Here is a 15,495-nt window from a genome sequence, read left to right on the forward strand (position 1 = left end):
TTCCCCTATTTACCAGCAGGAGCCCTGTGAATTACATGGGGATGAAAGAGCATGCAGAATAAGGCTGCGTACACACGGGCGGACTGTTCGCTCAACTTTGTCCGCTGAACAGTGTTTCAGCGGACAGTCCGCCCGTGTGTGGGCTTTCAGCAGACAGTTTCAGCGGACAGTTTGACGGACAAAGTCTTTCGGAAATTCCGAAAAACTGTCCGCTGAAACTTTGTTTGAGCGAACAGTCCGCCCGTGTGTAGGCTACTTTCGAAATGAGCAAACTGTTCCCGCTCAGAGGAAAGTCTGCTCATTTTGAGCGCGTGTGAAGGTAGGCGGGGCCCGCGACGGAGACGTCGCGGGCTCCGCTGCCTGGAATGGACTTAAAGGGGAACCCCAACGCCGAAAAAAATCGGCGTGGGGGTCCCCCCAAAGTCCACAACAGACCCTTGTCCGAGCACGCTACCCGGCCGGCCAGTAAAGGGGGGTGAGCGAGCGCGCCCCCCCTCCTGAGCCGTACCAGGCCGCGTGCCCTCAACATGGGGGGTGCCTTGGGGAAGGGGGGGCCGCGCGGCCCCCCCACCCCAAAGCACCTTGTCCCCATGTTGATGAGGACAAGGGCCTCTTCCCGACAACCCTGGCCGTTGGTTGTCGGGGTCTGCGGGCGGGGGGCTTATCGGAATCCGGGAGCCCCCTTTAAGAAGGGGGCCCCCGGATACCGGCCCCCCACCCTATGTGAATGAGTATGGGGTACAATGTACCCCTACCCATTCACCTGTAAAATAAAAGTACCCAAAAAAAAACACAACACACGAGAAAAAAATTTTTATTGCACAGCTCCGGGGGTCTTTCGTCTTCGGGGGTCTTCTCGCCGGACTCCTCCGCTATCTTCGTGTAGCTCTTTTGCTAGCGGAGGAGTCCGGCTTTCTTCCTCCCCGCCGCCGGCCTCTTCTCCCGACTTCGGGGGTCTTGTCCCCCTCTTCGGTTCTTCTGCCGGGCCACCGCGCCTTCTTGTAGCTCTTTTGCAGGCGGTGGCCCGGTCTTCTGTCGCCGCCGCCTTCCGTTCTTCTGCCGGGCCACCGCACCTTCTTATAGCTCTTTTGCAGGCGGTGGCCCGGTTTTCTGTCGCCGCTGTCGCCGTCGCCGCCTTCCGTTCTTCTGCTTCTTCTTCTTCTTCTTCTCCAGGAGATGTTGACACGACGTTCTCTCCGGCCGGAATGCCAGAGCCGCCCTGCGCTGCCACTTATATAGTGACAATGGGGCGGTGTCACATGGTATATGTCACATGGGTTGGTCACATGGGTTGATGTCACATGGGGACTATGACATCGTAAGGGGGCGGGGTCACCATGTGACATCAACCCATGTGACCAACCCATGTGACATATACCATGTGACACCGCCCCATTGTCACTATATAAGTGGCAGCGCAGGGCGGCTCTGGCATTCCGGCCGGAGAGAGCGTCGTGTCAACATCTCCTGGAGAAGAAGAAGAAGAAGAAGAAGAAGAAGAACGGAAGGCGGCGACGGCGACAGCGGCGACAGAAGACCGGGTCACCGCCTGCAAAAGAGCTATAAGAAGGCGCGGTGGCCCGGCAGAAGAACGGAAGGCGGCGGCGACAGAAGACCGGGCCACCGCCTGCAAAAGAGCTACAAGAAGGCGCGGTGGCCCGGCAGAAGAACCGAAGAGGGGGACAAGACCCCCGAAGTCAGAAGAAGAGGCCGGCGGCGGGGAGGAAGAAAGCCGGACTCCTCCGCTAGCAAAAGAGCTACACGAAGATAGCGGAGGAGTCCGGCGAGAAGACCCCCGAAGACGGAAGACCCCCGGAGCTGTGCAATAAAATATTTTTTCTCGTGTGTTGTGTTTTTTTTTGGGGTACTTTTATTTTACAGGTGAATGGGTAGGGGTACATTGTACCCCATACTCATTCACATAGGGTGGGGGGACGGTATCCGGGGGCCCCCTTCTTAAAGGGGGCTCCCGGATTCCGATAAGCCCCCCGCCCGCAGACCCCGACAACCAACGGCCAGGGTTGTCGGGAAGAGGCCCTTGTCCTCATCAACATGGGGACAAGGTGCTTTGGGGTGGGGGGGCTGCGCGGCCCCCCTTCCCCAAGGCACCCCCCATGTTGAGGGCCTGGTACGGCTCAGGGGGGGGGCGCGCTCGCTCGCCCCCCCTTTCCTGGCCGGCCGGGTAGCGTGCTCGGACAAGGGTCTGTTGTGGACTTTGGGGGAACCCCCACGCCGATTTTTTTCGGCGTTGGGTGTCCCTTTAAGTCCATTCCAGGCGGCGGTGCCCGCGACGTCTCCTTCGCGGGCCCCGCCTACCTGTACACGCGCTCAAAATGGGCGGACTTGCCTCCGCCTTACGTGGGCGAGTCCGTTCATTTCAAAAGTTGAGCGAACTGTTTGGCAAACAGTTCGCTGAAACAGTCCGCTCGTGTGTGGGCAAGTCCGCTCATGCAAATTTTGAGCGGACTGTTGCGGCAACTGTTTGACGAACAAAGTTTCAGCGAACAGTCCCCGCGTGTGTACGCGGCCTAAGTGTGAAAGAATTCCACGCTGACACTATGAAGTCTATTCACTATAAAAAGTTGAGAATCTTCCTTGAAAAAAGTGTAAATATTCACCTCAATTATCCAATGTGAAATGCATCTGCACATTATCGAGTATTGAAAGTCAACATGAATTTGCTTTTCACATGATTGGATAATTAAGGTGAATATTCACACAATCATTTGAGTTAAGATTTTCAACTTCTTAGTAAATCAGTAAATTTTCCCACCACTTTGATCTTACAAGAACTCATCCCTTTTCTGACCTCTACATAGAGAATGGCTCAAACTATACTCAATCGCCATGTATTACATTTACAGGTGACAATGGTCACTCTGTAACTGAGATAAGGCAGAGTTCAGCCGATGACTACAGAGTCCATTATTTGGAGCCAGTTCACACTGGTCCAGAGGCCCATACAGTCTAATAGACCTCTGATGTCTCATTAAAGTGAACTTGTTTTAAAAATACTGTATGTTACATAGGGGCCTACCTATGATAACATTGCTTTCAATACACGTTACATATTGCCATGTATGCTCGATAGATCAATAATTCTAGGGCCATTAATTACTGTTAACCTTAAAATAATGACCTGTAGAAGCTTTTAAAGCCCCCCAATGGAAAATATAGGGTACCAAAGTTTGTCATCATGTTACAGGCATGCAAACATATAAAGCTTGTCATGTTTTATATCTAATTACGTGGTGTAACTTCATCCTTTATCTTTATCTTAACAAAATATTGGGTAATATATTGCGTTTGTGTGACCTAAAATAAATTTAGCGTTATTTTTGGTGAAAATTTGCACTTGATAAACTGTCACACAAATATTGTGAGACATAAACATTTGAATCATCACAATTTTATTTTCCAGGGTGTCTGCTTTTACAGAAAATATACAATGTTTTCAAAATTATTTTTCAAATGTGTGCAAAACATTTAAAAACAGTTCTGGAAGCGAGAGGGTTAAGGGGGCATTGTCCCAGGGGGTTAGTGAGGTAAAACCATGGGCCTGTTTTTGGCTGCAAGTGTAAACTAGGCCTTATATCCCCCCCCCATTCAGGGTCACTTTTGTGCCTGCTCACCCTCTCTCCTTGTCCCTTATAAACTTATGATCCCCAACCTCACTGTAGTTCTTATCTTTTCACAGTAAAAACGACCTCGCACTGGCCAAGCCCCTCCCCTTAACAGCCCCCTTACACAGGATTTCCTACCTTCCACATGATTCTAGATCCTTCTGTTTCTACAAGCTTCCAGCCCTCAAAAGCAGTAGTAAACCGCAGGTGATTATGAAAAAAATAATCCCTGCAAGCAATGCCATAATGTGCTAGTATAAATCGTATACTAGCACATTATAATAGACTTACCTTGGAACAAAGCCCTCTAGCGCTGCAATATCACATCTGAGGTGGCTGACATCTTCCCCCAGACTTCCTTCTCGGTTTGTGGCCTCTAGCTACATGAGTGGCCGAGGGTGTGATATCGTCACTCACACGCATGCGTTTGGGAGCTGGCGTTTCTGGCACAGGCTCTGAAGGTCTGGCACTGTAAGATGGACCTTCAGAGTGCATGCACCGGTTATGTCATTGAATGCATGCACTCTAAATATCTCCTAAACTGTGTTTAGGAGATATTCACAGTACCTACAGGTAAGCCTTATTATAGGCTTGCCTGTAGGTTCAAGTGGAAGTACAGAGTTTACTACCACTTTAATCCAAATAAAGGGGCTGCAGCCTAAATTCTATCATGTGTTTAATTTATTATTAGTTGGTTATGGTATGATGGGTGATAATGAGGTGCTGGGTAATTTCCTTTCCTATTGCGTGTCTCCATGTATATGAGTCTGTATGCTTGTGTGGTGTCTAAATGTCTCCATGTTTGTGAGTGTGTATATACACAGCTCCCAACTGTCTCTGATTTGGAGGGACTGTCCCTGATTTGGAACAAAGTCCCTCTGTCCCTCTTTCCTCCTCATTTGTCCCTCATTTTGGTCTGATCTATATAGCTGTATATAAAATGCACTATTCTATCTTTCAGAAAGTGTTTTCCAGTGCTAAACTTTTCATCCAATTTCTAACTTGCTGCATTTATACATTCCAAAAGCCAATATAAAGGAATAGAAGTAGTAAACAAGCACTTGTAGGTTTAATCTTTTTTTTTTTTTTTTTAAGAATTCTCCTTTAAAGGTGTCCGTTGACTACATACTTTTGCTTACAGGTGTCCCTCATTCCCATCTCAGAAAGTTGGGAGGTATGTATATATAACTTGTGTTTGCTTCCATGTTATCTAAATATCTATGTATGCATGCATGTCGTTTTGAGCCCTAAATTATTGTGCTATTCATAATGGCAGAAAAGCTGTTAACAAATTACAGTATATCTTAAAAAAACAGCTCTTGAAATAATTCCTCTTTACGTTGCTTGGGTATTGTGCTAGCTTCTAACATGGCACGTTTACTCTTTTGGTAACCCTATTCTCTGCTTTTCACAGCTACACAAACACGAGTGTGGTGACTCCACCGGCAAGTCTACTTTTACTTGTCATACTTGATGCACAGATCACATTGATAGTTATCAACTAATTACCACCAGCTTAGACCTAATTTTCCCCAGCACAGCAGACTGATATACTGTAGTACATGCAATTCCAGGAGCAAGCAATGTGGGTATTGGTGATAATCTTTGAAACCAACCAATTTTAGGTAAACTCTATTAACAACTGCAATCTGAAAGTTACTAGTTGCATGGATCATAAAGTGTATGTGCAATAATCAGGCAGACAAACAGTTTTAATTACCAAAAATGTTTATACAGGAAACCTAAAATAATTGTTTTTGCAATATGTAGATAATGGTCAACTCATCTGGTGGTGGGGAGGTAAGGAGGTTGGTGGGTATTTCCATTGACAGGTTAATAATATAGTGATTATTCATTAACATAGAAGATAGCAATGCAATGATAATAATAAATAACAACATACAGTATTTGTTTTCTTGTTTCACTTTATTATGCTATACCAAATTATGAGAAAAAAACTTACTCTGTGATGCAGTCAAAAGGCGCTCTGTCAATGCCTGACCTATGACTCCTCTTGTTGGTTTAATAGTTGCTTCACCAAAACGTTCTTCCTTTGTTTGGTTTAAATTACTTTCAATAAAGTAGATATCATCTCTCAGCTGCGCAATTTGTGAGAAAACTAGTTCCAAACCCTTTAGAAATAAAATATATTGTTTTTTTTTTTTTTTTTAATAAATGATGACGATGATGATGATGATAATAATAATAATAATATAACTATATGAAAACAATTTGACATTAATAAATATTTCTAATTACAATTATAGCAATGCAATGCTACCATGTGGTATCTTTATGAATTTACATTCAATTAAAAAATATAAAACCAGCATTAATCCTATTATACATGCTTTTATTCCCTGAATCTTAATAAAGTACATGCTAATATCTCCACCACAGAAGCATATCTCTAATGTCCCTACTACATTAGCAACACTCCAATGTTCTTTCCACATCAGCATTACTGATTATCTAAGATATATATATATAATATTAACTTTATTAGGTAGGCTAAGTCAGGGCTGCCGTGTGTTTTGTCCAATTTTAATAAAGTTGGTTGTAATCTAATACACCTCACTAATCAATCTGTGACTGCTGCCCCTCTCTGTCAATCCCTTCACTGGCTTCCCCTACCCCACCGTATAAAATTCAAAATGCTAACCACAACATACAAGGCCATCCACAACATTTCCACCAGCTACATCACCAGCCTCATCTGCAGATATTGCCCAAATTGCCCCCTCCGCTCCTCCCAAGACTTTCTGCTCTCTAGCTCCCTTGTTACCTCCTCTCATGCTCGCCTTCAGGACTTCTTCAGAGCCTATCCCATCCTCTGGAATTCCCTGCCCCTCATGTAAGCAACATTCTAATGCTCCAACAACGTTAGCAACACTCAAATGGCCCAACAACATCAGCAACACTTTCTGTTACAAATTTTTATAGAAAATTGAAAGGAAATACAATTCAAGAGTTACCCATGCAAGGGGCCTTGTGCAGTCATATATAGATGGAAATTACTTACACCTTCAAATAACAATTGTCAAAAAAGGTCTGTGCATGCATAGCAGTGTAAGGAATAATATTTCAAAGGTTAAACAATTCAGCCTCATGGCACAGACCATTGGCCTAAACAACCGATTGAGTCAAAACACCCAGATATAAGAACATGCGAGAAAGGAGATGAAAATAAAAAATAAACGAAAAAGATAAGAAAAAAATCCCACAGGCACAGGTATTAGTCAACGAGGAGGTTATGAGGTGCCGATGCTGGCTGGATGTCATGTATGGAAAGTGTAAAATATACAAGGTTCCCATATTTTTAGGAATTTAGGGTGAGAGTTATGCAAGACGCTAGAAATCTTCATCAGCAAACCTTTTAAATTACCTTATCACATTAGCAACACTCTGATGTCCATATACCACATTAGTAGTACCCTACTATGTCTTTACCACATCACTCAGTTGTCTCTACTACAACACACTATTGTTCCTACCACATCAGCTACACTACCCCCCCCCCCCACATACACACACACAAACAGTCACACAATAAGATTGTAGGAGAAGCGGTTTGACCTGGCAGAATACAATGGTTACTGCTAGCAGCTATATCCGATGGCATTAATCGTGTGTAGAAAAATCAGACAGGCTGGTTGTACCCAAGTTGATCAATGGATTAACTTGGATACAATCAGCCTGCCCATACATGGTTCAAAATTCGTCTGGTGCCTGCTGAACCTGCCAAATTTCAATTCATTTATGGCTAGTAGGGATGAGCTGAACACCCCCCCGACAGCAGAACATGGGAACAGGCATACAATTTGTGTGAACACCGTTAAAGTCTATGGGATACGTATGTAAAAAATCAAAAGTGTTAATTTTAAAGGCTTATATGCAAGTTATTGCCATAAAAAGTGTATGGGAACCTGGGTCCTGCCCAAAGAAAAAGTTTTAAAAAATGAAGTTTTTTCAGAAGCAATGAATTTAATAATGCTTAAAGTGAAATAATAGAAATGAAATATTCCTTTAAATATCATGCCTCCGAGGTCTCCTTAGTCTGCCTGTAAAGTTGCGCATATTTTCCGTGTTTATAACATGACATTTTTAAAGGAAAAATGTAATTGAAAACTGCTCGTGGCTGTAATGTATTGTCGGATCCCAGCAATATACATAAAAAAATCGTCAAAAGGCCATTCAGGTCTTATATGGATATTAAGGGGAACCCCATGGCAAAATAAAAAAAAATTACATGGGGTCCCCCCAAAATCCATATCAGGCCCTTCAAGTCTAGTATGGATTTTAAGGGGAACCCCGCGCCAAAATAAAAAAATGGCATAGGAATCCCCCCAAAATCCATACCAGATCCTTATCTGCGCACACAACCTGGCAGGCCACAGGAAAATTGGGGGCAAGAGAGTGCTCCCCCTCCTGAACCATACCAGGCCCCATGCTCTCAACATGGGAAGAGGGCCCCCCAAAACAAAGGCTTCTTAACCACAACCCTTGCCCGGTGGTTGTGGGGTCTGTGGGCAGGGGGCTTATCATAATCTGAAAGCCCCCTTTATCAATGTGAATAGGTATCGGGTATATTGTACCTCTACACATTCTCCAAAAAAAGGGTCAAACAAGTAAAAATTACAGGAGACAGTTTTGAAAGTCCTTTATTTTTTTTAAAAAAGTATCCTGCAATGTAAATCCATCTTCATTCACAGCGCAGACGACTGAAAAAAAAACCACAGAAAAACTCAGCCTCTAAGGGAGGCGTCCCCGCAATTGCAGCCTTTTCGCAATGACATCTGTTATATAGCTGAGGGCGAGGCCATCCAGTGACATAACTGGGTGTCCCCACCTCTTCTGACATCATGTGACATCAGAGGGGAAGTGGTCACCCATTTACATCACCAGGTGCCCCCGACCTTAGCTATAATGAGTGAATGAGTAGGGGAAAAAAAGGTACCTGATACCAATTCACATAGGGAGCGCCTGGTATCTTGCTCCCATTTTCCTATGTCCCGCCAGGTTGGTGCTCAGAAAATGGTCTGGTATGAATTTTGGAGTGGACTCCCACGTCATTTTTGTATTTTGGCAAGGGGTTCCTCTTAATATTCATACCAGACCTGAAGGTCCTGGTAATGGACTGGGGGGAACCCACGCCATTTTTTTCAATGATTTTTATGTATATTGTCGGGATCCGGCAATACATTAGAGTCGCAAGCAGTTTTAAAAGCCATTTTATTCCTTTAGAAATTTAATTTTTCTGCTCTCATTCATTACAATATATACGGCTGCTATGTAAGCAGCCATAGTATGGGGCATGGACTTAGCCCCCTGAGCCATGATTGGCCAAAAGCACTCTACAAGAGGTATTTCCATATATCAAATGGTCATTCAGTCTAATAAGATAGGGAATACTGTACAATATATTTGTTTTGTAGAAAGAAAAAATATGATGAATGTATTTTCCCAACCTAATCTGTTTCTCTTTATGTATACCAGAGCTCATATTTTAAACTGAAAACAAAGTTTGATCACTTCTTTGATAATAAAATCACCAATTGACTTTAAGCACCTGACCAGACCATAGTTCCACGCCTGCCACCAGAGACAGTGTCCCCTATTGCCAGGCTGAACATCTCACAGTCCAGTCAGACTGACACAGAAGTCAAATTCAGACAAAATAGACCCAAACCAAACTGTAGTTTGGGTAAAGCTTTAACTTTGAAAAACATAGCGTGGGCTCTTCAGGAGCCCGGCGGTACATTTGTATGAAAAAAAATCATGTGACCAAGACCATGCATGCCCGAAAACGAAAGAATACATTACAATACAATACAATACATTACATCACTTCCCAAGTTGTATTCCGTCATGCGAGAGATTTTGTAACTTTAGCAACCTATTGGTTTTCGAAGTAAGACTAGCATGCAAAAAAAAAAAATCATAATTTCTCTGATATTCTTATGTGTGTACTAGGCATAGGAAAGTACTGAAGCACAGTACTATTGCCAGGTAACAAACATTTTTGCAATAAGTGATCAGTCTACATGCTTGTTTCAAAACTGGCTCTATTGAATGGTGTCAGCTATCTAAATAGCAATCAAAAGTAATTATAAATAGAATTAAGAAAATTGACACATAGAGGAGAAAATACAATATCATACTAAATTGTGTGCCTGTTACCTTTTGTCCTTGAGCTTGTTGATTAGATAGAAGAGTTTTTATTTCCTCTCCTTGACTGGAAACAGCCTTTTTTAGTGATTTAATATTCTAAAATAACACATATTAACATATGATTAGAATACCTTTTATAGTATAATGAAGTTCCATCATTATCAAACACACAGAGAGTACCATGAAATTATGATAACTGATTATAGCTGTTTGTTCATATTTCACAGTCACAGGTTTTTAAGCCTGATAAAATGTAGCTTAGGAATATGCAAATTATATGTAACACAAAAGCCTGCAGTGATAAATATATAGTGACTAGAGATGAAGCAATCTGACTTGGTTTGACTCAAGAACAGTATGGTAAATTTTTCTCAAAGCTTCTCAAAGTTTTTCTCAAAGTTTCTCAAAGTTTATGAACTTTGCAGTGAACCCGTTTGAAGTCTATGGAGGTGGTGAACTTTGTTATTCAATTATGGCCATTTATAGAACTAATAAGTAAACTATTGTCAAAAAAAGGCACAGGGAGCCAGGCATTGCCATAAGAGACATGTGCCAATATCAAAATAATATAAAATAAAACAACATCATTCCCTATATGGAATTGTGAGCTCTGCTTATCACCTTTGATCACACACTGACAATATGGCTATTGTGAGCCCACCCTTTTACATATACGGAGCTGGGTTTTCCATTCAATCAAATTATTGTCTATTGTGGTTCAGCTGACCAGGGAAAAGGCATTATAGGTTAATCTTTATTTCTGTAGTGAGCCTGCAAACCTTAAACCTTTTATGTCCAACGCTTTCATATTATGGACTTTGAAAATCCATGGTGATGGCAATCCCCATCCTAATCTGACTGCATACACAGTTACACATGTCCCCTTAAGTAACGTCCTCTTCTCTTAACAAGGTGTTGTCTAAATTGACATCTATTGCTTCTTTCTGTTCCATAACAGAAAAAACAGGCTTCTGTACTAAGCGATGTATAGCATTCTCTGATAAACGTGTGCAGTTACCCAAAGTGAAGCTTACAAGACAGTATTCTTTTACTGAATGTTTATGTTAAGCCTTTAATTTTTTGGTAATATTTGAACAATAGGGCCTGTTTATATCATGGAAAAGAGTAGGTTTTTCACTAGTGGGGGCTCACCAACATTTACCACTAACATTCCTTACTTTAAAAAAAAATAGAGGAAAAAATAAATAAATAAATAAACCTGATTGGTTGCCAATGACAAGGTGTTTTTGTTCATTTTTTTATAAATAGGCTCATAAAATCTTTCTCAATATAAAAGATTAACTAAAAAAAAAAAAAAAAATTACATATGGTATATGCTTCAAGTTTAATTCTCAGTTCTTTAACATTTTTAGTACATTTAGTCAATGCCTTAGAATCAGCAATCAATGCCTTAGAATCAGTCCAGCTATCCTCATCTGCATTCATTGTATTTATGCCTGTGTTTACAAATAATTCTTCTCTCCTATAAGCTCTCTTTGTAGACCTCCATTTAGATGCACTGAGAGCAGCGATGATGACAAGTGATGAGACTTATTGAAAAATCATTAAACACTTTAGACAAGCACGTTCCTCCCTGCGGGTCACTAGATGGTGTGGACTAGCTGTGCTGTGCCTATCAGTAAGTGCTATTGTACACTTGCGTCAAAACATGGCTTCAGACATGCTTTGTTAAAGCGCTCTGAATGCCAGTTAAAGTTCCTATTACTAAATAAAATGGTTAGTTTACAGTCCTGTGTACACCTTGCTTTTGCTTGGTGCTTCAATGAGACTTTGGTGGGGATTCGATGAGGCTTTGGTGGAGATTTGATGAGATTTCAATGAGCCCTTGGTGGGGCTTTGGTGAGGTTTCGTGGGGCTTTGATGAGGCTTCAGTGGAGCTTCAAGTGAGATTTGCCATAGACTTCTATGGAGGCTTTGAAGATGCTTTGAAGCACCACTAAAGCTACATGGGGTATAATTTTTAAAGCAAAGCAAAGCAAAGGTGTAAACAGAACTGTAAGCTAATCATTTTATCTAGTGAAAGGAGCTTTGACTAGCATTCAGAGAGCTTTAACAAAGCCTGTCCAAAGCCTTGTTTTGAAGCAAGTATAAACTAGGCATTAAGTTGTGTTGAAGCCGAAGCAAGTGTAAACGAGCCCTTACTGTTTCAGAGACAAGAATGAGAATGGAATCAATTAACAGATAGTCAAACTGCAACGCGAAAATTTACACCCTCCAGTACCCAGTTCTCTCCCTTGAACTTAGACCACTTTCACACTGGGGCTGCCCGTGCATTGCACTGCTGGTTTTAGCGGGGTTTTACCGCTGTGTAAGCAGCGCTTTTAGGGCCCTAGCAGGGTGCTTTTAACCCCAAAAGAAGGGGTTAAAAATGCCTGTGCTTTTAACCTCTTCTTTGGGGTTAAAAACCCCTCCCGCTAGTGACCGAAAAGTGGCGCTTTACTTTTTCTAACGTCCCGCAAGCGCACCGCCCCAGTGTGAAAGCACTCAGACTTTTACAATCCGGCAGCATGGGAGGAAGTTTTCAGATGCTATACAGGTGCTATTTCTAGCGCTTAAATGCCTGAAAACTGCCTCAGTGTGAAAGGGCTCTTACATAAGGGTGCCCCGAATTTTCATCTTTTACTTTTGCTAACAGCAGGAAATTAATGAATCACTCTCCTGCTAGGGAGCTGAGGAGCCAAAAATGAAAGCTTCAACTACAGGGATGGACTAAGTATAAGAACACATTTGCAAAGTAAGAAAAAAAATTCCAGCAATACTAATATAATGTTTTGTGTCAGTGATTAATGCTTTTATTAATAATTAATATAATGAACGTGACTTTAGTACTCCTAAAGGAATGCCTCAGCCCACGTACACACGGTTGGAGATTTTGGCAACCAAATCCGTCGGATTTTGCCCGTCGGATTTAGTCCGACGGATTGTGTCCGAAACTGTTGCATACACACGGTCGGGCCAAGTTGGCGAAAAATCCGATCTTTCAGAACGTGATGACGTAATTTCGTTAAGATGGGACTACATTCAGGCTAGTAGCCAATAGCTTTGATGTAGGAATTTGATCTGAGCATGCGTGGCACTTGGTCCGATCAAAATTCTCTACACATGATCGGAATATGTCCGACCGGCCCAGTTGGTCGGGAAATATTTCCAACATGTTGGAAAATTGGGTCCGACGGAGATTCGGACGGAATTAATCCGATGCATACCACACACAGTCGGATTATCTGATGACACGGTCCGATAAGACGCATTCCGACAGATTATCCGACCGTGTGTACAAGGGCTAAGGAACATATGAATGTATTTTTAGTGATAATAACTTGTACTGGACTAGTATGTGTTTTTTTAAGTCACTTACAGTCTCCAGTGAATGAACCCTTTTCACAACATCTGGATCCATGTTATGAAATTCAGGCTGTAAATGTTCAATCTTTGGTTTTACACTCTATGCAAAAAATAAGAAAAAAAGAAAATTAGAGAATATAGGAAGCTTTGTAAAACAAAATCTACAATAGGTAAGTAAAACATTTTCCAAACTTTGTGTCTTTTAATTGCTTTTTCCTTCCTTTCTACATGTCCATTAAGATATTTTTATTTTCTTCAACTATGCCTTGAAGCAGTGATGTACCTACAGCCATAACAGTCCAAGTGGCCTAACAGAGTCTTCCTCAAGTTAAAAGATTTATTTTTTAGCTAAAAACGAATAAGCCACAATTAAAACATTTTTTATTAAGGTTATAAAGTAATAATACAAAGGAGTATTAACAATAATATAAAATTAAAATAATATACTACCATAGTGTTCAGTACATGCTGGCTGGGGTGGTGGAAGGACATAGAATTTACACCATAGCCCTAAGATCTTATATTCCATAAAAGATCAGTTAATGCTAAAAACACTTGTAAACTACTGAATACGTTTAAAGTTAATTCCCTCCACTGCTGATTTTCTCTGGTAACTTATATCAATAGGACTGGTCCCTAGTAGAAAAGCTTGGGTGCCATCTCTACCTGACCATTAAAATAAGGGATTCTTTTTGACTAAATATGGGCATGTGTTCAAAAAAGGGCACTGATGTCACCACCAACAACTCATCCTATGTGCAGGGTGGGGAATAACCCAGCCATCACCCGATTGGATTGAACAAAAAAAAACAAAACAAGTTTAATGTTCAGATAGAGATGAGTTTGAAGGATGTCCAAGCTCATCTCTACTCCTTAGTATTGTCCTGATGATAATGACTACTTATTTAAATGTTATGTTAAAACAAATGACATCATTGTCTTCAGGGAGTTTGCTGGATGGGGCATCAGAATTCTGCTATGGAGCCCCATTAATAGTTTTTATGCTCTTGGTTTGCAGTTAATGTAAATTTCCTTTGGTTATGAATAGGCTAAGAACAATTAAAAAATGAGTGACCTCACTGCTGATATACTAAATAGGCCCCTAGGTCCCTGCAAATGAAGAAATTCTCTAAATATAGAAATAAAATAAATTGAACACAGCCCTGTAGGGAATAATACACTTAGGTCACTTCCACACATACGTGTACTTGTCCGTTTTTCATCCATCCATTGACTGATAAAAAACGGACATCAATGCATCTCTATTGAAAAAAGAGTGTAAATGAATGATCATCCAGTATATTTCTCTTCCGTTAAAGAAAACAAATTGGATGAAAAATTGATGTAGATGGACAAACCTTCCGTTTTGCATCAAATTTTGCATTGGTAGTGGATGTAAAAAAACAAATGTTAAAATTGAGGAAAATGATTTATACAACGAACCGTGCTATAAAATGCATTGATTACTGTGTAAATGTCACTGGCAGGGAAGGGCTCAAAGGGTTAACTGTGTGTCCTAGGAATGATTCTAACTGTAGGGGGGGGGGGACTCACAAGGAGAGGAGACCGATCGGTGTTCCTCTGTAATGGGAACACACAGATCGGTCTCCTCACCCGACAGGATGTGGATCTGTGTGTTTACATGCACAGATCCACGGTCCTGCTTGGTTAAAGGGCAATCATGGGTGCCTGGCAGACATCGCAGCTCTCCACAATGCAGGGAATCCCAGGACGTCATATGACACCAGCCCGGAGGGACGAAGGGTTCCTGCGGGCTTCATATGACAATGGAGTGGTAGGGAAGTGGTTAAATCATGTGAAAATCATTTTTAAAAGTCAAAAAGGAATTTGTTTTTCACATGATTGGTTAATTGAAGAAAATAGTTGCACAAGTTATGCTGTGAAAATTTTCAACCCCTTTAGTGAATCAGTTTCAACCTGTTATCCTTTAGTAAACTGATCTCATGATTCAGCTTGTATAAGAGCAGTTTGTACAGCAAGCTTTTACAAAACAGTAATAGCCAACGGCTTTCTTGACATCTTTAAAGCACCTTTCAGCTTGTAGATAGGAAATGTATGCAAAAAATCCGTGGGAGATCAGTAGTACTGATATGAAACAAAAGATTAAAAAAAAAATGAAAACGCTATTTTATTTGTAACATGGCACCACAGTTATAACAATGAGAAAACAATATGTTCTTACCAACTGGGTTCCATTCTCAAGTTTCAGGCTGCTTTTATTATCTATATGATATAGAAGTTTTAAATTATATTATGCAACAAGATGTAGTAAAACATTGTTACAGAAAGGACAGATATTGATTTGAAATATTTG

General features: G+C 41.5%; 1 protein-coding gene across 2 annotated transcripts in view; it reads right to left on the reverse strand.

The window, feature by feature from the left end:
* The window catches only part of LOC143976105 (uncharacterized), a 76,879-nt gene that overhangs the window by 20,507 nt on the left and 40,877 nt on the right, over positions 1 to 15,495 (reverse strand). For both annotated transcript variants that reach the window (XM_077478567.1, XM_077478568.1), the window contains exons 3-6: positions 15,364 to 15,404; positions 13,174 to 13,260; positions 9,804 to 9,890; positions 5,587 to 5,755 (exon numbers count right to left, since the gene is read on the reverse strand). In XM_077478567.1, coding sequence (XP_077334693.1) covers positions 5,587 to 5,755; positions 9,804 to 9,890; positions 13,174 to 13,260; positions 15,364 to 15,404 — 384 coding nt within the window. The remainder of the gene's footprint in view (positions 1 to 5,586; positions 5,756 to 9,803; positions 9,891 to 13,173; positions 13,261 to 15,363; positions 15,405 to 15,495) is intronic.

The sequence above is a fragment of the Lithobates pipiens genome, unplaced genomic scaffold (genome assembly GCF_037356315.1).
Source record: "Lithobates pipiens isolate NorthernLeopardFrog02 unplaced genomic scaffold, aLitPip1_a1.2 Scaffold_13, whole genome shotgun sequence".
NCBI classification, from domain to species: domain Eukaryota; kingdom Metazoa; phylum Chordata; class Amphibia; order Anura; family Ranidae; genus Lithobates; species Lithobates pipiens.